At 37.1% G+C, this 27536-nt stretch overlaps 1 protein-coding gene across 3 annotated transcripts in view; it reads right to left on the reverse strand.

Moving 5' to 3' along the window:
* The window catches only part of ABI1 (abl interactor 1), a 100598-nt gene that overhangs the window by 17718 nt on the left and 55344 nt on the right, over nt 1–27536 (reverse strand). For all 3 annotated transcript variants that reach the window (XM_081932192.1, XM_081932191.1, XM_081932190.1), the window contains exons 3-5: nt 12964–13140; nt 7237–7337; nt 1594–1734 (exon numbers count right to left, since the gene is read on the reverse strand). In XM_081932192.1, coding sequence (XP_081788318.1) covers nt 1594–1734; nt 7237–7337; nt 12964–13140 — 419 coding nt within the window. The remainder of the gene's footprint in view (nt 1–1593; nt 1735–7236; nt 7338–12963; nt 13141–27536) is intronic.

A 27536-nucleotide genomic window follows, 5' to 3' on the forward strand; every position in this document is an offset into this window, starting at 1 on the left:
CCAATCGGATGGTCAACTGTCTAAAAGAATGCAATGACCAGCTGTCTGCAAGGAGTACAAATCCTTCCATTTCCCACCATCCAATCAGAACTGAAGAAGCTTCTTGGATAAGAAGTGAAACGTCTTCAAAGAAAAACCAGAAAGTCCAGTTGCCTGCTGAAAAAACACCTTTGGAACAACCATAATCTGGATGACTGAGAATCTTCATAGACACTGAGAAAGGTTGTGCTAAAAGACAAAATCTGCTATTTCATGTTCCATATATTAATTCAAAGCAAGGCAAACATTCATTCACCACACATAGTTAGTTGGAAATAATTCAACCAAAATAAGTGAAATATTAAAAATGGCAACCATTATTGGAGATTATTCTTACAAAATGTGGTGTTTGGTATGCCAAGGACCTGGAACTTGTTGCCATGGTTGCAGCTGAATTTCATCACAAGCCACTTGGAACATTGAAGAGTCCATTTCTGCTGCCTCAAATAATGTATAAATAAGATATTTATACAAGTGCTTTAAATAACACAGTGCTTTAGCAAATGGCTCAGAACAGAAATATTTTGTCCCAAAGAATGCTGGGCACTAAACCTATTTTGTCATTAAGGGGGAAATGTTGATTAAAATTGCTATTGCTGTCAAATCATTTTGGCAGTACTGTGTTACAGTGCTGAAAAATCTTGCCTTTGTTTCTTGACCAATGAAGTTGAATAAAAGATTAATTTTGTACAATGATAGAAATGTTTAATCAAAGTCTACCCAGATAGACAGATTTTCCTTCTGTAGTCTTCTTTAGTCTTAAGCCCATCTTTCCATCCTAGAGTAACAGAAAAATAAAGGACTAATTCTCAGATCATTTCGTGCCTGTTTTTGGATCATTTCAATAATCTTGGTAGCACTGCTGTAGAATGAAATTTCACTTTAGAGGCTGGGAAGATGAGAAAGATAGAGCTTGTTTCAATGCATAAAAATCAGCAGGAATAATGAATAATGTTTTGTTCATAATAGATCTGGATGCCTTCCCTGCATACAGTTTTTGAGAATCCCTCAACTTAAAGAATAATTCACAAGATGATGCTCCATTTATGTTCAGACTCTATAAGCATTGTTTCCAGCAGAAGTTCTTAAAATTGCAGGATGAAATAGATCAATACCATGCTTTAAAATGAATGCAGCAGGTAAATGTACTCCACGTGTTTTATTAATTCAAATAATATTTCTAGGTTTTCTTTAAACCTAGAAATCAATAAACCCATGAATCCCAAGCTCTCTAAACCAATCCTGCAGAAATATGGCAATCGATTACTAAACAGGGCAAAAAGGCAATAAAATAGGTTCATTAAGTATGAACCTCTGACTAAAAAGAAATAGAAACTTCTAAGATGTAGCTAAAGTAGCTGAAATTTCTAATGTATTCCTCTGTCACCATTGCAGCACCCCAGGTTGAAAAGCTCCTATTTAAAAACAAATCTGACTTTGGGGGGGGGGGGGACTAAATAGTTTGCACCAAATAAGACATATTCATCTCCTTTTTCCAGCTTCTATTGTTGCTTGCCAGGATCAGATTTGCCATCAAGACTCCAACTCATTTACCTGTGTGTCCTTGGCCTCTGGTTCAAGGAAGCAGTCCTCCCAGGACTGTGCTGACTTCCAAGTCTTGCTGGACTGGTCATGTAATCGTTGGGGACTGTGGGTGGTTTGACAGGCTCCAATGTTTTATAGGGAGTGTTCCGTCTAGCAAAATGAAGCAGGACAAAGCAAAGTGGACAGAAGAGAAAAAAGAAATGAAAAATGGATTAGATTGCTAGGAAGCAAATCACTGAACTGTGACTTTAACGTTAAAGCAATTTAATGTCCATGGTCCAGCAGCATTCTTTACATAAATTATATTATTGATAAATACCTGATACTTTCTAGTCATACTGGACTACCTCATATACATGGAGTCTGAGCAACAATTCAATGTGAAGTTACTCTTTACTCAAACATAACTCTGGGAATATAAATGTCAAAGAAAGCATCTATGAATATTCTTTCCTTACTTCATAAGTGGAAAATCAAAAATTCACCATTCGAAGGGAAATGTGAACAGAAAGTGAATATCTAAAGAATCAATCTCAGTAGTTAAATATGAATTGTATGTATAAACTCAAAGGACTCACTATTATAAATATATTTAGTTAAAGCACAAGAAAGCCAAAAACAAATTATCATGAAAATCTGCAGGTTATGCTCAGAATCACTCTATAAACTTTTCTTTATAGGATCTGTGTGTCTCTACATGGATATGAACTCCCAACCTAGTATTGAAAGGATCAGAATTATCAGAATTCCCAATTACCATGTACAGGTAGTTCTCACCTAATAACCACTCATTCATCTAATGCAGTGTTTCTCAAACTTGGCGACTTTAAGTCCTGTGGACTTCAACTCCCAGAATCCCCCAGCCAGCATAGCTGGCTGGGGAATTCTGGGAGTTGAAGTCCACAGGACTTAAAGTCGCCAAGTTTGAGAAACACTGATCTAATGTATGGAATTAAAACAGCACTGAATAGATTGTATTTATTAGTCATAAAAAGTTAGTCCTCAAAGGCATGGCTATTATAACATCTACACGGCCGGATGATAAAAATTTAGACATTTGGCGGCCTTCCTGCATTTCTGACTGCATAGTGTGCTTCAATTCCTCACACCACGTCCCTATTTCTGCTCTGTCTGCCCTTTTGGCTGCCCTGCCTACTGCCATCCTCAGCTGAACTTTGCACATCTCATCAGTTGGCAAAACTTGGCAGGGCAATGGAGGTCAGGATGATGACCCAAAGGACAATGATTGAAGAGTGAGATAGACAGGTGAGGGGAGTTGAAGTGAGCACAACAGGATAGAATAAGGGTAATAAGGTTGCCTAATAATAGTGTGATCCTCACCTAAGAGCTATCACCACTGAGATCACTAAGCATTGCAGTCAAATGATGTTTTGCTTAACAACTGCATCACTTAGTGACAGAAATTTCAGTCCCAATTAGGCTTAAACAAGGACTATTTATAGAAGCAAATCAGCCTCTTAATATTTAATTAATTATTTTCAGTAACACAGTACTCTTTTTTATTAACTTGTTCTAAGATTAGGTATTATACATCTGGTAATTTATGACAAAACTGAATGTATGACACAGTGACACTATGTGTGCATACTCATAATCTCCTAGTTGGTAGAATATGGGCAACAACGTGTAAGCTTGCAGTATAAACATGTAACTGAATATGAAGATGACTTTCAGGGACAAGATGCTGACAGGAAACAATTAGACAAGAGAGGAAGAAGCCCACAGTGAACTAATAGTTAGAAGAAGAAACTTAGAAAGGACCCACTCTACTTAATTATATGATTAAAAGTGGCAGTGGAAAATGTGTATTTTCAAATTTTCATGACTTTGTTAATGTCGCCTTACAATAAAGTAGAATTAGCTCATGTAAACCTGTGCCGTGCCTGTTTTACCTGGAAGGGCTGATATGACTTGAGATTACAGAAGTAACCTTACACAGAATAACATGTTTGGTAATAAAAGCATTGCCTGCACTTCCATCAACTTGATTGATGAAATGCAGCCTGTAGCTGGCCATCTTCTCTACCCTGTCTCTATTCCTGAGAACCCAAATTAAGCAAAAGAATGGTTGTTGCAACAATGGATTAGGAAATATATTGTACTATGTCTGTTTAAAGAAAAGCATAGTTGCATAAAAGCTAAGACACCAATCAGGGAATGGTTAGGAAACAGAAAAAATGTGAAGTGATTTTGATGTAAGTAGCCTTGGTAGTCCGTGAAGAGGGCTAAACAAGGAGCCTTCAACAAAATGAATAAACTTTGGAACATGGAATGTGATTTGCTTCTGGAGTTGTTGTGAAACTTATTTAATCTGTACCTGACAACTAGAAAATGCCATTACTGTTTCTCTACACAAGAAGAAAAGGAAGAATGTTTCCTTTCCTTTCCTTTCTTTTTTTTAGATAGGTGACGTCACTAGAAATTAGATATGATAGAAATAAAATGTCTTTTAATAAACGGTGTCATGATTAAAAGTTAGAACAAGAGATAGAAATAAGAGAAAAGGGGAACATTAGTGTGTACACTTTTATATAATAAAATAAGAGCAATAACAAGAAAAAACATGGAATAATTGAATAATGACAGACTGCAACTTAATATAAATATGTATTATTATTAGAAATATATAAGTTGGTTGACTGTAATAACTATCATTAATTCTACTAGTTTTATTTGTATCAGAATGTATGACACCCAGGTGCCACACTGTTCATGCACTATGTTTGTAAAAAATAAATTAAAAAAATTAAAAACTTAATAATCTGCAATGAATGTTTGTTTCATAAGATGAGTTTGGATATGAAAATTAATATAACAAGAACACAGATAGTTGTGTCTGGCAGCAAGAGTGAGAAAATCACTGCAAATTCTACATAAATGGCAAAAAATGAGAGCAAATGGATGTTGATAAAAAGTAAATCGTTCAGTCTGTTTGTCAAATGAGTGTTCCCTAGCTGTACATATAAGAATATGTTTGTGGCCGTTTTATTACATGGAAGTGAGAGTTGTGTGCATTAGACAAAATACAGAAGTTAAATGCAGCAGAAGTGAAATATTTAAGAAATGCAGGTGGTAAAACAAGAACTGAAAGGTTTAAGAATGTTCAGAGTGGATTGAATTCCAAAGTGATTGACAAGTATGAAATAAGTATGTTGAGCAAAGAATGAGGGTCAAATTGCAAAACATGAAGGTCAGGAGGAAGGGAAAGATTAAGAAAATTGTGGCTGGATGGACTTGATGAGATCCTTAAAAAGACAGATCGGAATTTAAAGAACAAATGAAATGTTACAGATACAGTAGAAGCAATGTCAGTTAGCAGGAGCAGAAAAATGAAATAAATCATACAGCCAATTAATTTTAACTACAGTCTCTTTTCTTCTTCAGTTACCCCTTTATTTATTTTTTTACTTCCTGTTATGGTTTATGTTGACTCCACCAATTTATTGGCATAGCCCCAAATTTACTGTATGTCTCCTAGACACTTCTTCTTCTTCTGATTTGCCTTAAATAATGCCTTAAAGCCAATTAAATTATTTCCATTTAAAAATTTCTTTTGTTTTTTCTCAAATCTCTATTTGGAAGTATTTGGCTTGATAGATTATGTTTTATGCTGTGTGTGTGTGTGTGTGTGTATGTGTGTGTTTAGACATTTCTAAAATTTTGATTTCACTTTCTCATTATAGCGCCGATTACTGAGAAAAAAATGAATTTCAACAACTGTAGAATCAGGCTGCAACATAACAAAATTGACAAAAGTGAAGGGGGTCTGAATACTGTCTGAATGCAGTGTAAATCACTGAAGTATCCCATTTTTAAACTAGCATAGGATGTTTCCAAAAGTGGCAAGATTGATTCTTGATTATTCTGCGGTTTTGGCAAGAAAGCAACATCTCTGCCTCTAAAAAAAGAAAAGGTTGTTGGTTATTTTTCCATGAACTATGTCAAACATTACTTTCCAAACTGCGTCAACTTGGGGCTATTCTCTGTCAAATTTAAAGGGCCGCTGTTTGCCTCTGCACATTTTATGGTACCACTTTGATAGATCATGGAGCCACCTCACTAAAAGGGCACATTGATACTAATGTGCAACCACCAGAGCAGCTGCTGACTTTGTATCTCCACACTCCCGATACAGCTATCCTACTGTATGAAGCAAGGGTCTCCAACCTTGGCAAGTTTAAGACTTGTGGATTTCAACTCTTAGCAAAGCTGGCTGAGGAATTTTAGGAGTTGAAGTCCACAAGTCTTAAACTTGCTGAGGTTTGAGACCCCTGGTATAAAGTATTTTCACCCTTCTTCAGAGTGTCTTGAAACTTAATAGTGCAACAACAAATCTAACCAAAGAAAAGACACCAACCTTCCTGACCATGCAACAGAACAGCCTTTTCCAGCATGGTGCTTCTGACCAATTCAATATAGACTGCATTCATTGCCTGTCAGCATAGGTACTGATTAATCTAGGACAGGGATGTCAAAACTCAAGGCCTGTAGGCCAGATCCGGCTAATGAGGTGCTTAAATCTGGCCTGCGGCGCCTTCCTGAAAATAGCGAAGGACTGGCCTACGGTGTTTCTGGAACCCAAAAGGGCATGATGTGTGTGTGTGTGTGTGTGCGCGCCATGTGTCCCATTTTGGCCAGCATGGTGCTACAGAAGGCCGTCCAGCCCAAAAACGGGGCAAGAGGGCTGCGTTCACCACCACCACCGCAGCCCGTTTTAGCACGCAGGGTGCTACAAGAAGTATCTGTCCCGTCTCCCCCATCCTGGCTGGCCCGCGGAGAACTACAATGCTGATCTAGCTCTCAAAGAAATCCATTTTGACACCCCTGATCTAGCAAGTATAACCTAAAGTGCAGTCTAACATATCCAAAAGGCTTTAGGGGCTATTTATTAAAAAGGCCTAAGGGCTTCTTATATTGAAATGTATTAAATAAAATCTTCCTTTCTAAGTTTAGCATTTCTCCCAGAATGGATATTCTCTGGAATTAGAATAAGAAAATACTATCCAGCAACCTAAACAAAACGTTTTATTGGTTCCAGAGCAAAAATTCGTTTTGGATATTGGGAAAACTTTTTTGACAGGAACAGAACTTTAAGGGAACTCCATCAACTGAGTTGGTGTCTTCACATCATCATTTAGGAGATAGTTCTGGGACAATTGTAAGGGATGCGGTGGCTAAGTGGCTAAAATGCTGAACTTGTCGATCAGAAAGGTCAACAGTTCAGCGGTTCGAATCCCTAGTACCATGTAACAGAGTAAGCTCCCATTACTTGTCCCAGCTTCTGCCAACCTAGCAGTTCAAAAGCATGTAAAAATGTAAATAGAAAAATAGGAACCACTTTGGTGGGAAGGTAACAGCGTTCTGTGCGCCTTCAGCATTTAGTCATGCCGTCCACATGACCATGGAGACGTCTTTGGGCAACGCTGGCTTTTCGGCTTTGAAACGGAGATAAGGATCACCCCCTAGAGTCTGGAATGACTAGCACATATGTGCGAGGGGAACCTTTACCTTTACCTCTGTGACAACTGTGTGAAAGTAGCTAGACTTAGGGTTCCAATTATTTCCCATTAGAAAATAAAGAGGCAGAATTGTGGTCTTTGTCAACACAAAAATCAGAATCCTTGCTCTTACCCAAGTGTTCCTCGGCCTGACATAGGAGGACTTGGTGGTTTCTGTGTAGGAGGATTTGTTCTCGACAAAGTGCCAGTTCTTGCAGGCTGATTGCTTCCATGCTGAAAACCAGAATAATGCTTTAATATTTTTTTAAATGGAACAGTTCACATAAATGTTGAATGCTTCAGCATAATAATATGAAGAAAGGATTCCCAGACAGCTCTTTGAATACAGCTTATTTTGCTGCCTACTCAGTTAGGCTTAAAAGTAATTCATTTCTCCCACCATCCCTTTTGCAATTTCATGCCCACCAGTGAACAAAGTCTAAGCGGTACTGGTTTATAAAACAAATCTGATTTCAGTGACCGTTTTAAACCAGAGATGCTTTTTATATTCAACATTTAACAATGTATTTACCGTATTTTTTGGAGTGTAAGATGCACCTTTTCCCTCAAAAAAGAGGATGAAAATCTAGGTGCATCTTATACACTGAATACAGCATTTTTTGCCTCTCAAACCCCCACCCCCTTCACCAAAAAGGCCGTGCATAGCCTTTAGGACACTTTTAGAGTGCTCCTGGGAGCTGGGGAAGACAGAAATGAACGAAAAACAGGCTGTTTTTTTCTCAATTTTTCCCTCTCAGCTCCCAGGAGCACTCTATAAACCTCCTAAAGGCTATTCATGCCCTTTAGTTTAACAAAAAACAGGCTGATTTCTGTGGAAAATGGGCTATTTTTTGCTCGTTTTGGGGTGGCCCACTCCCCAGGAGCACTCTACAAGCCTCCTAAAGACTATTCATGCCCTTTTTTTTTTTTGAAAAAAAAGGGCCATTTTTGGGAGGTCTGCAGTGTGCAATACTCCAAGGGAGGTCTGTCTCATACTCCAAAAAATACGGTACTTTTTTCCAACAGCATCTGATTACCATAGGCATGCAAGTGTTTCTGGGAAACCTTGTTTAAAATATTAAAAAAGAAAACGCATCTGCTTGATCAAAGCAAAGCACTATGTTGTTAGAGAAATTAAATGTTATCTATGAATAAAGTGCCTCTGTCGATGTATATCAGTAATATATTAACTGTCAGTTGGAGCTGAAATTAAACGCATCTAAATAACCTATGAATGGAAAAAAAGGAGCAGAGAAGTATAGGAAAGAGCACTAGCTTTGAAGTGTAATGGCTCAGCTTCTATTGTCACGGGGTGTTCTGGATCAAATGATAAATAACTCTTCTTACCTTGGCTTTTAGCCACTTACGTTGGCAAAAAGAAAAGGAGGAAGAAAAGCAGAAATTAATGGCACATCTATTACTATCCACATGGCAGGTTTTAAATACCGATGGTGCAATATATTAATATTTTCTTGGCTTTTTTTTGTGTAACTGGCAGTTGCAATTGAGATACATCAAGCTTTCACTTGTGACTAACAAGTTCTCCCCCTCAAAGGTTTGTAACTCTTCTTGTCTCATAACTGAAAATACAGTGGAACTCCGGTCATGACTGTAATCCGTTCCAGGACTTTGGTCGGAACTCAATTTGGTCATGACTGGAAGCAAGATTCACTGCGCATGCATGCACACACACACACACACAAAGCCACGGAAGGGGAAATTGCTGGGCAGGGAAAATCACTGAGGCTGTGACTGATCGCCACCCGAGGATGTGTTTGTGAACAGAGTGAAACATTTAGCAGATTTTTTGGTTGGCACCCGATTTGGTGGCGGTCAGAAGCGTTCGTGACCAGAGGTTCCACTGTATGGTGTTATGGTTACAGTAATTGGGACATGGTCTTGAAACTAGCACTAAATATACAGACTGAAGAACAACGAAAGAGCTCATTTTTCAGGTAGAAATGAGGGGGGACTGGAGATGGTGGAAAATTGTACCAAAGTTCCTCTGCAATTTGGCTGGTATTTATAAAATAGAATTTATAAAACAATATTACATGAAAACTCCCCTAATCTAGATGTTGATCAGTATATCCTTCATTGACTGGTTTTATAATAGGTCAACTTGTATCACACGATGAATGAAGTCAACATTTCTATGCTGCAGGTGTGTTTCTACCCCAAAGCTGTTTTTATAGAGATAAACACTACTCTAGTTTACACTATGCCAGTTTAGTTCACACTATTTTCTCTTCATGCAGTTGTACATCTAAGCAGGCACACAGTAAAGGAACTGTACTTCTTCTTCTAAATCTTTGTTCTTTAACTCAGTACCCAAAGCATTTTTTTTAAATGTGAGCTTCTCCATGAGAAGCCCAAGTACTTCTACAGAATTACAAACAATTTATTTTTTCGTTTCCAAGTACGCTTCATTCATACAATTATGTATTCTTCTTGTTTTTCTTTGGGGCTACAGTATGTATAGAAATAAATCCCAGCTAAGAGAAATAGGAATGTAATAATGACAGTCTGATCCAATCAAAATGTGCTTAACAAAAAGCCAGTTATCTATGAATCATGTTTCCATGTTCGAAATGATTTTGTTCGTGATTCATCTCCAAGAGAAGAAAAAGATACTAGTACATCAAAAATTTGGAAAATTTTGAAGGCCTTGGGATACCATAGAAAAGTTATATTACTACAATTAATCCTCGGCTTACAACAGTTTGTTTAGATACAATAGCACTGAAAAACTGACTTACAACTGTTTTTCACAGATAACACCTTTGCAGCATCCCATGATCAAAATCTGAATGCTTGGCAACTGGTTTATATTTGTGTCCCAAAATCATGTGATCACCTTTTGCAACCTTCTGACAAGCAAAGTCAATGGGGAAGCCTGATTCGCTTAACAGCTGGGTTACTAATGTATCAATTGAAGTGATTCACTTAACTGAGGCAAGAAAGGTCGTAATATGGGGAAAAGTTCACTTAACAAGTGTCTCACATAACAACATACACTATATTTTGGGCTCAACTGTGATCTAAGCCAAGGGCTACCTGTAGTGGTTGTTTAAGTGGATGCATTTACTATATGAGACAAAAAAAAACTTTTGAACTAAGATTAGACATTTAAACTCAATTTCATTATCACTACACTACATTCTGGAAAATAAATATCCTGTTCATAAATGCATACTTCAAAAATTACAATTGCATATATTTATTTCAAATGAGACAACCAAGAGGAAATTTCCTACTAGGTTTCAATAACACATGTAAAATGGATAAGTACCCAAATGTATTAATTGATTGGATTGAAATGAAATTCATACATGTTTAAATCTTCCACATATGTGCATTCTTCAACAAATTAATACTCTGTCGGTGAATGCAGGCACAAATGAAATGCTCCTTGCACAGAAAATGAATAATAAAACAATACATTTGCCTGGCTGATTTGATCCTGAAGATTTGCCGAACAATTTAAACAATATAATCCATTAGAACTCCAGAGTGCCTTATCTTAATATTATCTGCTCTGTGGAGGAAGGCTCACCCTAAGATCTGGATAGCCACCTACTCTGCTGCTGTTTAGATTAGCTGTGAAACCTAGCTTTTAACCCAAGCCTTTGGCAAGGGATTGTGAGCCGCCTGAATTCATTGTGCAATTTTATCTTTACATTTTATGCTCTTTTAAAAAAAATCTTTGATTGTTATGAGTCATCCAGAATTTGTTGAGAGTTGTGCTGCATGTAAGTTTAATAAATGAACAGAGTCATGAAAAAGTCCATCAATTTATAATGGCTTGATGAACACATCCGAATTTGACCTCTGATTACTGCTGTACAAGATGCATAATCAGAAATGGTTGCCTTTATAAAGAATGAAAGCCATTAGGAGCACAATGACTGGTAATTTGAGCAATTTTAAATATACAAAGTTGTCATTTTATAGTCTTTTGCACAGCGTGTCTCTGCTTAAAAGGCTTCAAGGAAGTGACTTGCATAAACTGCTTTAAGGGGGAAAAAAGCAGATCTGATGTTATACTCCTACTTCCTTGTTCCTTCAACAGTTCCTTCTGCATCATTGCTTTTGTTCACTGAGCTTTTACCAAACAGATGTTTAACATATAGCTCTATTATAAACTACTCAAATGCCTCAACAGTTTCAAGAAATGATTATCGTTGTTTCTAGAAAAAAAAATCTAATGTAAAGATTATTTTTAATATATGCATGAAAGCTAAAAGAAGACATAAACTGAAGTATTGCTTATCTCAAACATTTTGCCTCAAAAATAAACAAGCAAAAATATCCCTGGATGCAAATATTACAAAAATATTTATTTAATGTAATGAAATAGCAATCTTCTATTGCATCCAATGGCAAACAAGTTTAGTATTCTCTTTCCCTTATCTAGCATATGGGGGGTGGGCAGGAAACACTAATTTTTGACATAATAGGTCATTATATTTAAATTCATTAATGATTACTCTTGTGAAATAAATGTGGTTTATTTCAATCAATCAAAATTAAAGACTAGCTACTATTCAAAATGTAGGTGCAGTGGTAGATTCTGGTACCATTCCAGCAAGAAAAGGGGGCTGCATATGAAACACTGTAGTTTCTGCCTACACCATTTGCCTTTCAGTGAAAGATAATCCAAGTACTTGAGGAACAACAGATTTAGTGACCATTCAAAATTTGGACAGCCCCCCAAATGTACTTATGGCAATAACAATAGCCTTAGACTTATATACAGCCACACAGTGCTTTACAGCACTCTATGGGCAGTTTGTAATGTTAGCGTCTTGTCCCCAATTTATCATCCTTAGAAGGATGGAAGGCTGACTCAACTTTGCGCCACTCAGGATCGAACTCCTGGCTGTGGGCAGAGTTAGCACACAATACTGCATTCTAACCATTGCGCCACCCATGGCCATATTCCAAAGTTCAGCCCCTCCTCTCCCTCTCTCCCTCCCTCTTTTTCTGTCTGTCTCTCTCTCCCTCCCCCTCTGTTCCTCTCCGTCCCTCCTTCCCTCTCTCTCTCTCTCTCTCTCTCTCAGAATCACATGACCATATTTTGATTGCTTTGCAATTGATCCACATTTATGGCAGTTTGAGGCATCCAGTAGTCACATGATTGCAATTTTCTATGTTTTTGCTGAAAACCAGTTTCAACTTCAAGGTTTTTTTTATCATAAATGCCCCAATAGGCAATAAATGAACAATAGGTTATCTTAAAAACCATTGCAAAAAAGTTTGCAAAAGTGGGTGATGTGGGGGACTCACTTTATGATTCTCATGACATACAACCGTAATGGGCAGGCTCCATTGTAGCCGTAAGTCTCTATATGACTATAATGACTACAATGTCTATCTTCAAATGTTCAAAAGACATTCCTCATAACTGCTGTACAATACAACAGGAAATTAGAGCTCATTCTATCAGAATAATCAAGGCTGTTTAAAATGGTAGGGCAAGCATCATACAGTAAATGTATTTTTAGATTCATGACAAAGCTGATATTTGTAGCTGTGTTTCCTCTGTAGAGTTTTGTATACATATAGTTTTTTTTTAAACAACATAACATGATAATTGGTTTCTCAAGAACCTTTTGAAAATAAATTCAGTTCATAAAGAAATTAGGAAGCTAACATCTGGATACGAAAAGCTTAAAAACTTATATAAAAAAAGAAAAAAATGAACATCACCGCCAAATATTGAATTTCCTTTCCAAATTATATTTGAATAAAGCATTTTAGCAAAACAATCAATTTAGAAGGGCCAAAATAACATGCATCAGTGTTATTTGTTATCTGAAATGATTGACAATATCTAGAACAAGAACCAAAGTCTTACCTTCACACCATGGCCTACATCATCCAATACTGTGTAGTCTATCGGTTTTCGAATATACCTTACAGGACGCTCCATGTTTGCTGGAGCTATAATTTTGTGTGTTCTGGAAGTATTCTTATTGGTTGTCAAAATGCCAATTTCTCTGCGGGCAACTTTTTCTTTATGTATGTCCACTGTCTGTAAAGAAAATAAAAGACACAAATGCATGCTTAACAACTTAAATTTTATTTTAATATTTTTTTGGATAATATATAATGTACTATATTTTGATCAACATAGGGAATGACTTAGGCAGTTTTCCCCACTTCATGTTTGATTGGGCCCTAAATATAAGTAAACTTGGAAAGAAATCGGATGTAGGACAAATAGCTTACATGACATATAATATACCATTGTTCCAAATATCATTTGCTAGAACACTCTCATGGTTTCAAGACAGTGTTTTCCTGCTCAGCTGGAGATCACTTCCTCCCATGCATCCTTGCAATTATGGTTCAATTAAACAACATGGAGCAAAAACACATGCAAAATCATACCTTTCTTTCACTACACCCATTAAATGGAAAAGGTAAATAACAATCTACATATAATCACAGGAAAGGAAGCTTTTCCTATAAAAACAATTTGATCTCAGGAAGTGTGCTATAATTAAAAGAAAATCCAACATTTTATCAGAAAGAGATGGAACTCAATTAGAAAAAATATCCTGGAAGAAAATCAATTTTCTGGTCACAAAAAAAAATCTAAATTTAAAATGTTATGTATATATGAAGAACTTATCATCATAAACTAAACATTTTTCAAACTATAGAATTCTTCCATTCTGGGGAGATAATTGGGGTCATTACAAACTATTAGGTTACTACAAACTATTTTTGCATTGCTGTGCTAATGTTTGTAGTTTTTAATTGCAATTATCCACATCCTAGCAATTTGGTCCCCTTCGAAATTCAATGCAACAAATAAAAATAAGGATAGAAAATGGTAATAATGCATTTGTCAGCCTCCTCCTTTTCATGGTTACAGATTTTCATAGATTGCAAGCTGCTTTTTAAAATGTTTTTAATGTTATATATCAGGAGACTAAAAAAGCATATAGGCACAAAATTAAAGGAAAAGAGGAAATATCATACTGGAAAATTGTTATCAATAGTATCAGCTACAAGAAAGATTACACTTCTAGTTATATATTCTACAACTTAAATACAAATTGCTAATGACACTTTTGGAATATTCGAGATAATTCTAAACATTGTTTTATAGTATAAAGGACACAGATACAAAGTCTCTGCACCATTTATAATTTCATAACACAATGCAATTTAACACAGGAAACAATTTAAAATGTAAAGGCTATATAAATATCAAGAATTAGAACATACTCAAAAGCTTTGAATATGTTCTAATTCTTGATATTTATATATCTTGATATTCTTGATATTTATATAGTCTTTAAATTGTTTGAATATGTTAGTAAAATTTCAAATTTTGGCAAGGTTGTTTACTAATGATTTTGTTCCAAGGTTCGAACCCAGCTAACAATCAGAATTTCATTTCGATTTCTCAATCAATCTTTCTAGAATTAAATTATAAGTTTAACATAATTTGTAGCACACATTTGCATATGTAGCCAAATCCCAATGTCCGACAATCTTGTCTTTAGTCTCATCCTCAATTGCCTTTTATTCTGAAGATAATTATTGTAAGAAAATTATTGTAATTATGTATGCAGATGCATCCAAATTCTAGAAATAAACCAAAGATATAGCAAGAATTATTTGGCAAGATCAAACTTCATCCTGGATAATATATTCATAGATTGCTGGAAGAATGAAAAGTGACCTCAAGAAAGAATGCCATAATTTGAAACATTAAATATGGCATTGAGACAGAACAAATAAAAGACTACAGGATAAAATGGATGCAATTTTTAAAAGAAATAATTATACTATAACAATCCCAAGCTATAATTTTTTTAAAAATTACTGTAGTACAAAATGTTTTATAGATTATAAAGTTTCAGTTTTTACTACTATGAATCTTTCTAAAGCAAGTACATTTTAAAAAACCACAATTTATTAAGGTACATGCTAATAGTGTAAGGATTAAGTTGGGATAAATTGAAAAAGAGTCATTTTGCTAATAATATTAAACTGGAAAACCAAAGCTGGGAATACACAACAATGGCATAATTAATATTACTTAAATTCCAGAACAAAATTTGAGCAAAGTAAGCACAAATATTTTCATAATAGAATTACACCTTGGAGGTCTTCTAGTCCAGTCCTTGCTCAAGCAGGAGAACCTGTACCATTTCAAACAACTGACTATCTAGTCTATTCTTTAAAACATCCAGGAATGGAACACCCATGATTTAATTGTCCTCACTGTTAGGAAATTTCTCCTTAATTCCAGGTTGCTTCTCTCCTTGATTAGTTTCCAATCATTGTTTCATATCCTGCCCTCTGGTGCTTTGGAGAATAATTTGATCCCCTCCTTTTTATGACAGCCCCTCAAATACCAGAATACTGCTATCATGTCACCCCTGATTTTTCTTTAAACTTCAAACTGAAGATGGTTTTGAAGGAGGGAACCATCTGATGCAAAAATACAGACCAGAAGCAATTGTAATATTACAATACAATAGCAGAGTTGGAAGGGACCTTGGAGGTCTTCTAATCCAACCCCCTGCCTAGGCAGGAAACCCTATACCAGTGATGGCGAACCTATGGCACGTGTGCCACAGGTGGAACGCGGAGCCATTTGTCAGGGCACATGAGGCGCTGCCCTGTCAGCCGGCCAGCGCGCATGCGCGCGCTGGCCAGCTGAATTCACCCTTTTTTAAAGCCATTTTTCGCCCTCTCCAGGCTCCAGAGACTTTATAGGAGCCTGGGGAGGGCGAAAACAGCCGCTCCCACCTCCCACGGATGCCCTCCGGAGGCGTCAGGGAAGCCTCCGGACGGTCCCTGAAGCCTTAGGAGCGCTCAAAACGACCCTCCGAGCAAACCGGAAGTCACTTCCGGTTTGCTTGGAGGATCGTTTTGAGCACTCCGAAGGCTTTGGGGACCGTCCGGAGGCTTCCCTGACGCCTCCGGAGGGCGTCCGGGGGGCGGGGGAGGCTGTTTTCGCCCTCCCCAGGCTCCTATAAAGCCTCTGAAGCCTGGAGAGGGCAAAAAAAGCATGTAAAAATGGGGGGAAGCGCCTGTAGTGTGCACATGCGCACTGGGCATCATGCATTGCATTATGGGTGCGGCACGCCCACACACGAACCCCCTGCACTACCCCCACTTGTGGCACGTGAGCCAAAAAAGGTTCGCCATCGCTGCCCTATACCGTTCCAGACAAATGCCTATCCAACATCTTCTTAAAGACTTCCAGTGTTACAGCATTCACAACTTCTGGAGGCAAGCTGTTCCACTGATTAATTGTTCTAACTGTCAGGAAATTTCTCCCCAGTTCTAAGCTGCTTCTCTCCTTGATTAATTTCCACCATTGCTTCTTGTTCTACCCTCAGATGCCTTGGAGAATAGTTTGACTCCCTCTTCTTTGTGGCAACCCCTGAGATATTGGAACACTGCTATCGTGTCTCCTCTAGTTTTTCTTTTCATTAAACTAGACATACCCAGTTCCTGCAACCGTTCTTCATATGTTTTAGTCTCCAGTCCCTAATCATCTTTCTTGCTCTTCTCTGCACTCTTTCTTGAGTCTCCACATCTTTTCTACATCATGGCAACCAAACTGAATGCAGTATTCCAAGCGTGGCCTTACCAAGGCATTATAAAGTGGTATTAACACTTCACGTGATCTTGATTCTATCCCTCTGTTTATGTAACCTAGAACTGTGTTGGCTTTTTTGGCAGCTGCTGCACACTGCTGGCTCATATTTAAATGGTTGTCCACTAGGACTCCAAAATCCCTTTCACAGTTACTACTATTGAGCAAGGTACCACCTATACTGTACCTGTGCATTTCGTTTTTCTTGCCTAAATGTAGAACCTTACTCTTTTCACCATTGAATTTCATTTTATTAGATAGTGCCCAATGTTCAAGTTTGTCAAGATCCTTCTGTATCTTAAGCCTGTCTTCTGGAGTGTTGGCTATTCCTGCCAGCTTGGTATCATCTGCAAATTTGATGACTTCCCCATTTATTCCCTCATCCAAATCCTTGATGAAGATTTTGAAGAGTCCTGGGCCCAAAACAGAGCCTTGGGGTACTCCACTGCATACCTCCCTCCATGAAGATGCATTTCCATTGAGGACTACACGTTGAGTGGGGTTGGTAAGCCAGGGATGGTTGATCAGCTAGGGATGTTAATATATCATTTGTTATAATCACTTGTCATGCACAATGGAAGGGAACCTAAATTTGTGATACAGTGAGTTTTCATTTTTTTCATAACATCAAATATTTTAAACTCCTCACCTCTTTCATTTGAGGATTCATCTAACCACGAGCCTCATGGTCTACGTTCCACTTACTTTTACTTTTGTATTTGTTTTGTGATTCAGTATTTATTTACCTTGCCTTCGTTTATTCATTCAATTTATATCTCACTTCCTTTCTGGAGCTCAAGGCAGAAAGTTCTTCCACCATCATAATACCTGAAATAGTAGCCCTTTGAGGGTTCAGGGCTAAGACTGGTCCAAATTCCTACCATGAACTTCCATTGCTAAAACTGGATTCAATCAAACATAGTTTCCTGGGTCCTAGTATAATTCTTTTCCTATAAAACCTTAACATAAATTAATCACTTTTCTGTTTAATTCACATTCGTTCAGCAACAATTCTAAGTATCATATTTCCAACAGCCTGCAGCACTGATTCTTATACAATCAAAAGACAAACGCATTATAAAGCATTTTGCTTTATAACAGCCCTTTTAGTTTCTTTCAACATTCATTCCCCAGAACAGATTGCATATTTTCCATTACCTCTCTATCAGAATCTACACATCTTGTCATTTTTCTCTCCACTTTTCCTATCTAATATTTGGACACGTATCTTGATTTTTGATACTTTTACTTTATGTTATGTTTTTTATAAATCAACAAATTCACACTAAAGCTGAGTGTTATACCTTTCTCAATGACCTGCTGAAAAAAATAAATCTGGTCTATCCCTCCCAATTACTAAGCAGGTTTCTTCTATCAACTTCCCAAAATATTCAAACCACGCACCTTAAGTTGAAACACTTGAACTATCTTTCTTGAATTATCAAGTTTCATGGATGCCACAGTCAGACTTAAGCTGTCAGTAAAGGTAAAGGTTCCCCTCGCACATATGTGGTAGTCGTTCCAGACTCTAGTGGGTGCTGCTCATCTCCATTACAAAGCCAAAGAGCCAACGCTGTCTCCATGGTCATGTAGCCAGCATCACTAAACACCAAAGGCGCACAGAACACTGTTACTTTCCCACCAAAGGTGGCTCCTATTTTTCTACTTGCATTTTTACATGCTTTCGAACTGCTAGGTTGAAGGAAGCTGGAACAAGTACCGGGAGTTCACTCCGTTATGTGGTGCTAGGGATTCGAACCGCCGACCTTTCTGATCCACAAGCTCAGCGTGTTAGTCACTGAGCCACTGCATACCTACTATCAGCTGCATAAGAGACTTGGGGGGGGGGGGAATGAATCTCTCTAACACCATCATTTTATTCACATATATTGAGGCACTCTGTATTAACATTCATCATAAAAATGGACCGCAAGCCATCAAAATCACCACTGATGTCAGTACAACTTGCCTTATAATCAAACTATGTGATAAATGCATCACTGTGGAAATAACATATACTCACAATGATATATCTATTGGTACAAGTATGCTTCCACAATATGCCTATATCTTCATGGCTACCTAGAACCATATCTTGTCAACTGACAAATTATTTAACATGTTAAGTCATCCATCAAAAGGTGTCTGCTTAACTAGCTATGAAATAAAGAAAGGTAGATGCCATTTACCTGGGTCAGTTTTATCATAGAATTCTTTTGAGGAAAAGTGTAAGGATACCAATAATTTTGGCAGCATCTGTAAATACTCTTATTTTTTCTTAGGTTTCTGTGAAACACTTTTTTAAAAAAAAATCCTACTAATTTGAATATATATGACTTGGGCCTTTTATTTTACAGACTTTTTTATTTTGTGATATTTTATAATATTGAACTATTGCATTATCTATTACTAATTGTAGTTTTATGTTAAGTTTGCATATTTTTAGTTGTCAATATATGAAAATTAACATTGCTAGTATTACTAGAACTAGTCGGGTGATTTAGGAAAGTATGAAGCTATTGTGCAAAAATGCCTAAGGTCTGAAAAATAAATTCACTACCATGTTACCATACTTGTAGCAATGTCACTTCTTTAAAATAATTTACCTGCCAAATACCCAATCACTTTCTTTAAATACAGATGCTGTTGATTTTTTGGATAAAAATCTGGTATAATTTCATAATATTATTCAAATGTCATGGAGGAATGATTTAGATAAATCTTTGGAGAAACACTGGATAGTTGTGGAGGGATCTGTTTTGCATCTTTATTGATCAACATCACTGCAAAAGAAAACAATGTAAAGTTCTTTGGCCCTATAAAATTTCAATTTCCTAACTTCAAAAGTATCAAGTACTGTTGGGCTAAAAATTGATCATCTGGAATTAGGGAGTCTTTTATAAGCCTTCCAATGTAGACAAATCTAACGATCCAAGTTGGTGGTTGACCAAATCTGTCAGCTCTATTTCCAAGAAGGTACTAGAATATTAAGTATTGACTCTTTCCCCTTTTCTTGTAATTATCATTAATATCAACCTTAGAAGAAGTTGACCACACCCAGAATGTGACTTTTAGATCCGCCTCTACCAATTCAAAATCTTCGTGATATACAGAGCACATATCTTCCAACTAGCATAAAGAAATCACAGGACAGGTTTTCATAATAACAACTCCTTCCAGCTTATTGTAACCGATTTACAGATGCACTAGATTTTTGTATAAATAGCAGTTGTTTTGTTTACGTAGTAGTTCTGTATCAGTTTGCATATATGCTGAACTTAAACGTACATTATTGAACGATGTGGCTGTGATTAATTTTCAGAATTTCTAATATTGAACATTTTTACTAGAAAATGGAATAAGGTCATAATGTTTTCAGTACAAGGTTTTCATTCACAGAATGAGAATAAAAAATTTGGTCTGAAGCACAGAATCCAGTATCTAGAGAGCTTATGTTTCCATTATTTATAATATACTCCCAATCCTTAGAGTTACTCAGATAAGCTTGGAAAAGCAGTCAGGCGGGCAGCAGTTAATAAAGCATCAAGAGCAAGATATTACTTGGAATCCTAATATCAGAATCCAGACACAGACTTTAACTGTGTTTTCTTTTAAAATCAGATTATATTACTGCTCCTATAAGGAAAACCAGGGGGCACAGTGGTTCAGTGGCTAAGACGCTGAGCTTGTCGATCAGAAATATTGGCTATTTGGCGGTTTGAATCCCTAGTACCATGTAACAGAGTGAGCTCCCGTTACTTACCCCAGCTTCTGCCAACCTAGCAGTTCGAAAGCATGTAAAAATGCAAGTAGAAAAATAGGGACCACCTTTGGTGGGAAGTTAACAGTGTTCTGTGCGCCTTTGGCATTTAGTCATGCCGGCCGTATGACTATCAAGACGTCTTCGGACAATGCTGGCTCTTTGGCTTTGAAATGGAGATGAGCACCGTCCCCTAGAGTCGGGAACAACTAGCACATATGTGCGAGGGGAACCTTTACCTTTACCTATAAGAGATTCCCAAACAAAGCTCAGGAATAAGAATCTGCTGTAATCATCATAGTAACTGTTACCTTATTGTAGTTTTGGTATTTATAAGAATTGGGTTTTCAAATGAAATTTATTTATATTTAAAGTTGCCTTTTTTTTCAGAAACATGTTGAAAGGATCTAGCAAATGTTTATTTCTTGTGTGTAGGATCTCTAGTTGCCTGTCAGGTTTCTCCCACCTGATGCTAGAAAATTCACAGGTATTATTTCAAGGCCAAAATGCTTTGAAAATATATGTTTATTGCAAACACTAAAGAGCAATTAAAGGAGAAATTCAGCGCTTGATAAATGTAAAATTCAAGCACTGTTTCTAGTGATTTTTTTTGCTCCTGAAGGATAACTTGTTAACAATCTCAAACATTGGGGTTTGCCACCTATAACAACAATGCAACACATCAGCTTAGCTTCAGGAAATTCATTTCTAACATTGTCATATTTTACCCTCTTCTTTCTTTCTTCACAATCACCCACAAGATTTTTTATTTATCTATTTCCGAGTTAAGTCAACCTGCAAAGAGATTTGAGTCTTCAATTCTGACCTTGAAGTTCTGAATAAAGACTTGTTTCCATTTGCATTTTCCTCTTTAATGTAAATAAAGAGAAGTAAAGGGAAAGAGTATTCAACTGGCATACCCCAATCTCTAGTTAAATATTTGTGCACGAGAAAATACAGGGCTTTTGAAGCAACTTTCACAGTCTATGAATAGATGGTTACTCACATTAACAGAATCTCCAGCATATCTCAAAACAATTCTTAACTGTGGCATTAAGCTTTCATTCACATTTTGTTCTCTGTGAAAACCTGCCAAGACTTGATTTTGCCATCACATCGCCCTGGAGTTCAAAAATCACAATTCTGGACTTAGGAAGGAATGCCTCCTAGCTGTGCTACCAGGCATGCTTGTTGCAAGGAAGTATTACAAAGAATTCCTATAATTCTGAGAACTGGAAAAAAAACTTTATTCTACTACCTGTATTACCGCATGCCTGCAATTTATATTATTTTGTCTTCTAACTGGCCTTTGTGAAACATAAGATACATCATTAAGATATCATTTGAAGAAAATGCTACACTTAATTCAAACAATTCCAACAGATTTTTCTCAGCATGGCCAACTGCTTGTACAGGAAATAACATGAACAAACAGAAAGTTATCTCCAAATTGATATAACATATTGTGCTTTTAGTGCGTAGAACATTAGCACACATTCATCTCCTACAACAGTGATGGTGAACTTTTTGGCACCCAAGTGTCCAAAACAGAGCGTGCACACCGTAGCACTGGAAACCCGAAAACCAGTTGGCTGGTGCGCATGCTGGCACGCCCAGAGACCTGCTGGCCGGTGCGCGCATAAAGTTGCTGGCGATGGTGTGCGTGACCACAGAGAGGCTCTGCGTGCCACCTCTGGCACATGCGCCATAGGTTCACCATCACGGTTCTAGAAGAATGAAATATTCTAGGAAATATTAAAAAGGCAGAATATTATATTTTCCCTAAAGTAGAAACATGTTTCTTAAGAATAAACTCAGAACCTCCGCTCCCTGCCCCACCCCCAGTAGACATTTTGGTGTCAACCTATCTACGAAACAAAAGGCTGGGCCAGCTTATCTACAAAACAAAAGACTTTCACCCTCAGGACCTAATAGGATTAGACCTCTAATTTTATTTAATTTTTAAAATGTGAGTGTTATATAAATTGGATTTGTTTTTTGGACTGTTTCTAATTTCCTTTTAACTTTTGTACTATGTGTTTTTTAATGCTGTACGCCGCCCTGAGTCCTTGGGAGAAGGGCGGCATATAAATCTAATAAATCAAATCCAATCCAATCTAATCTACCCATCTCATCACATAGCACCCAGGAAGATTGTATCACCCAGCAAGATTCAAGCAAGCCTGGGATTCAAGACAGCCCACAAAGCTACCCCTGCATGGCCCCATGGGAGCCTGACAACCAATCAGAATACATGCCCTTGCCACAGAAACAGGAAGCAAGTTCTTCCTGAACCTTCAAACACAGGTATAAATCTCTTTCTCTCCCTCTCGCTGTCACCCATGTGCTCAATTGCCCCGGACCGCAAACCATGTGGTCCTGTCCACCATTAAACTATCTTTCCAAACATGTTTCCAGTGTCTTTCTCCCCACTTGGAACTGAACCTAGATGGATATTTCTTCCAACAAGTGAGAGATTTTTTCTTTGGCACAAGTTGGTTTTTTAGAATCTAGACATTCAAAAAGTGCAGCTCACAGGGCCTTATATGGTCCCTAACAATCTTTCTGAAGACTCAGTATTCACTGTTTGGATTGTGAGTGGGGCTATTATGGATAAACTGCATATTTTCCTCATTTACTTTTGGAATACATTGTGTGTAAAGCCTGATTTGACCATCAATCCTCCCGAGGTTGTACAGTAAATGGTTACAAACAGAATTTGTTTCATTCGGAAGAACAAATTATTTTGATATTGTTGCCCAGAAAATACATGTCTGTGTATTTTCCAGAAATCAAATTTCACTTAAAGATCATTATATCTTACTGCTTCCACTTCTTTTTAACTTCAAATTTCTGATAATAAAGCCAACATGGAAAACTGCATGAGACACTTCAGAAAAAGTAATAAAATTTATGATCCCAAATATAATTGAAATGCCGACTGAAATTTATTCCATTTTTGCAAAGTATGCGTTGTATGGAAAAAATTAGAAACATGAATCTTACTGCTTTTATTTTGCTAAAATATTAGGGAATTCTGCCACTGTTTAGCTGAGTACAGAATAAATTGTATCTTAACAGAAGAAATGGTATCTTAAAAAAATTAAATAAGACAAAATGAATAAATATGGTTTTCTTAAAATAAATAGAAGTATTATCTTTCCTTAATCTGTCAAAGTTGTACGCGCACACACGCACACGCACACGCACACACACAAAAAGCAAAACAGGAAATGTGCAATCTGTTTTAACTATACCCCACATTGTTAAGGCACATACTCAATAACTGTGCTTTTGTATTGGAAGTAACTTCAAAATGCATAATAGGATAAAACAATGAAAACACATGCCCAGGCCTACTCACTTCCATTTGAAGCTTCCCAAGACTGACAGTATCCAAGATTTTATATATTTCATTCCAATTCCCATATGCTTTCAGTTCTGATATATATCACGAAAGCACTTAAAGACATATACAGAGATATATGAGTAGATCTTATGTTGAAAGAAAAGGATAATATCTCTTTAAAAATATGAAGAGCGATTCAGTTTAAACAGCATGCTCAATGTATGTTTAATAGGAACTGAAAAAAGCAGAAACATAAGCATGTTGGCTCCTTCCTTAAGTCTTCAAACCCCCTTTAAAGCCTTTTTAAATTGGTATTTTCACATTTAATTACCGACATAAGGAAGGTTTCCCTTTTCATTGGGGATATCTCCCTCCCTCCCTCGTTTTGTTTTAATCATAAAATTTAAAATATTGTGATCTTGTTACATGGTCAAGTTTGCGTGCATGTCTGCGCGTGCGTGCGTGCATGTCTGCGCGTGCGCGTGTTTGCATGTCTTTTATTCATGTATTAAATTTGTACTTGTCTTTTCTCAAGGGATTCAAGAATTATGTATGTAGCATTCCTTCCCTCAATTCTTTCCGGCCAATAATGAGTGAGGCTGCTTGTTTTGAAAAATAATAACTGTGTCATTCAGTGAGGTCTCATGGCTAAGAGTGAATTACATCCAACAGCCTTCATTTGCTGATTTTTTCTTCCAGATTATTTGTAGTGTAAAGAAACAAATAGCATACCTTATATCAGTAATGGCACCAAGTGCCCAAACTGCCTGCGCGCACATGCACTAACTGAAAGGTGTGCATGCACATGCAAACATGTGCATGTGCAGGCATACACGCACACGCGCAGACATGCAAACACGGGCACTCGCAGACATGCAAACACGCGCACGCGCAGACATGCACGCACGCACGCGCAGACATGCACGCACACGTGCGCATACATGCACGCACGCGCACGCGCAGACATGCACACACGCGCACACAGACATGCACATACATGCACGTGCAGACATGCGCACACGTGCATGCACAGACATGTGTGAACTCACACATGGACATGCACACACACGTGTGTGAACATGCATGCATGCGCGGCAGAGGCTCAAAGACTAACTGATCAGCCAGGGGCGGGGCATCCCAACACCAGCAGCACAGCAAGAGGTAAGGTCTTTTTCTTTCATGAGCTTCTGTTTTGTTATTTGGAGGGAAACAGAAGCTCACGAAAGAAACACTACAGAGACCTGACCTGGGGCAATGGTGTGCATGCCAGCAAAGAGGGCACTGCGTGCCACCTCTGGCACACAGATTCGTCATCATGGCCTTATATCCTAGGACACCCCAAAATTTAATTCAAGCCTTTTCCTAATATACAACACAAAATTTGCCTTTTTAAAGTCCAACCAAATTTCAGAAACCCTGGTCTCTCTAGCCCATCTTAGTTAAGTCCTAACTGGAGAATATCGGGAATATATTTTTAATGTTAGCACTGTTGCTGTTATAATCCTCTTAAAGGAATACAAGTAGTCCTCAATGTACAACCACACTTGAGCTCAAAACCTCTGTTGTTGAAATATTTGTTAAGTGAATTTTGCCCCATTTTATGACATTTCTTGGCACAGCTGTTAAGTGAATCACTGCAGCTGATAGGTTAGTACCACGGTTGTTAAGCGAATCTGATTCCCCAACTGACTTTGTTTGTCAGAAGGTCGCAAAAGGGGATCACAGGACCTTGGGACAGAAGCAACCATAAATATGAACCAATTGCCAAGCGCCTGATTTTTGATGACATGATCATGGGGCTGCTACAAAGGTTGAAAGTATGAAAAATGATCATAAGTCACTTTTTTCAATGCCATTGTAACATCGAACGGTCACTAAATATACTGTTGTAAGTGGAGGACTACCTGTACAGTCCTTTCTTCCCTTTCATAAAGCCATTTTGATCCACAATTGTTTAAGAAATAAGTTCTACTTTCTTGATGCTGACTCACAATTTTATTAATTTTTTTACTACTGCTTCCTTAATGCATGTAAGAAATTACATAAAAATTCCAAAAAGGTATGTATACATGGATGTACTAAAAAAGAATCTGAGAAATGCTTAAACCCAACTTCTGCAGGGATTAAATTACTTCTACTAGCTTTTGCAACACTGATATTTTTAAAATGTTAAAAGGGCAAGAACTGGAGCAAAAGAAATGTGCAGTCACAGAACACACCCACACTATGACATAAACCATTTCAGATACTTTGGAAAATTATTCTGTTTCTAGTGAGGCATACTTCTATAGAGTGAAAGAAAGACTAAGAAATGTTGTTTCTAATGCCCTTCCTTTTATTTGAACTCTGTCCTGGCATCTCAATCCTTTCTCACAATTTAGATTGGAAGCCAAATATCTGGTGAATAAAGTCCAACTTTGTAATAGTGCTTTGGCCAGGATTTCTTGACTAGTTTAGTACATTTTGTGCCTGAACATAAAAAATGCAAAAAAAAAAAAATTTTTTTAATCCAAGGGCTTACTTTACAAAAATATTTACAAAAACCTTTCATTACTCAGCCCCCACGAGCCATTTTTCTAAAATTATAATTGGCTTGCCTACTATAAAAAAAATAGGATTACAACATTTCTGTGATGAATTTTGAAATATTTCCAATGATGAACTTTTTACAGAGAGAATTAGATGAAGTTTTGAGAACCTAGTATGGTAAAAGAAAATCAGATCTCTTTGTGCATTTTTTTTTTTAAAAAAAGCAATACTACGGATTATATATGCTATCCGTGCCCATGGAATTAATCATACTGGCAAAACTTTAATTTTAATGTATTCTAGACACACAATAAGAAGAGAGTCCAAGCTGTGAAAAATATTTTAAATCAAATCTTTATTTTCATCACAGTCTAGCACATAAAATATTTTAAAGATTAGTATTTTTATACCAGCAGGCATCCTGCCTCAGAAAAAAAAAATTCTAAATTTTCACACAATTTTTTCAAGCAGCTTCATGTTTCCATAAATCAGATTCGTCCATAGGCAAATTGTTAGCCATCATCTGACCAGAATACCAATTCTACCAACACTGCTTCTCTTTTTACACTTTAGCTTCTCATCATATTCTTTATTTTAGCTCCTTCCTGTTTCTACTTTTTTTTTTAATTTTGTTGGCCATTTCCTTCTTTTTCTCAACAAAACAAGAGCTCAAGGAAGGCCTAGAACAACTTGTGTTTGTCTTCTGGCAGTCATGACTAGAATACTAAAACTATACGGAAGCCCATGTATGATGTTTGAGACAAAGATAGCTGCAAAACGAAAGGCTTTTCTAGCAACTGGGATTTTGTCACTACTTCACAATGAGAACAGAACACTGCGTTTATGTTCTGTAAGTAATAGTTTGCATGCCAACAAGCCACAGACAACTGTTGTACAAAAACATATGTGCAACTTGTAAAAGAAAGTAGCAGGTGGCAGTAGAAGACATCTACTCAAAGCAGAAGGGAACACCTAAAAATAGAGTCAAGATGGCAATATCCTTTTTTAAAAAATGGACTGAAAACTGAGCACATGAGCTGCTGAGCCAATAACTCAAGATCCTTGATGATAAGAAGAGTTCCAATCAAGTAAATGTTCATGTTTTGGGCAATTTTATATTTATACATAAACATGTATAAAGAATACATAAACATGGTTAAA

Source organism: Natrix helvetica (assembly GCF_964273705.1).
Source record: "Natrix helvetica genome assembly, chromosome: Z".
Lineage (NCBI taxonomy): Eukaryota > Metazoa > Chordata > Lepidosauria > Squamata > Natricidae > Natrix > Natrix helvetica.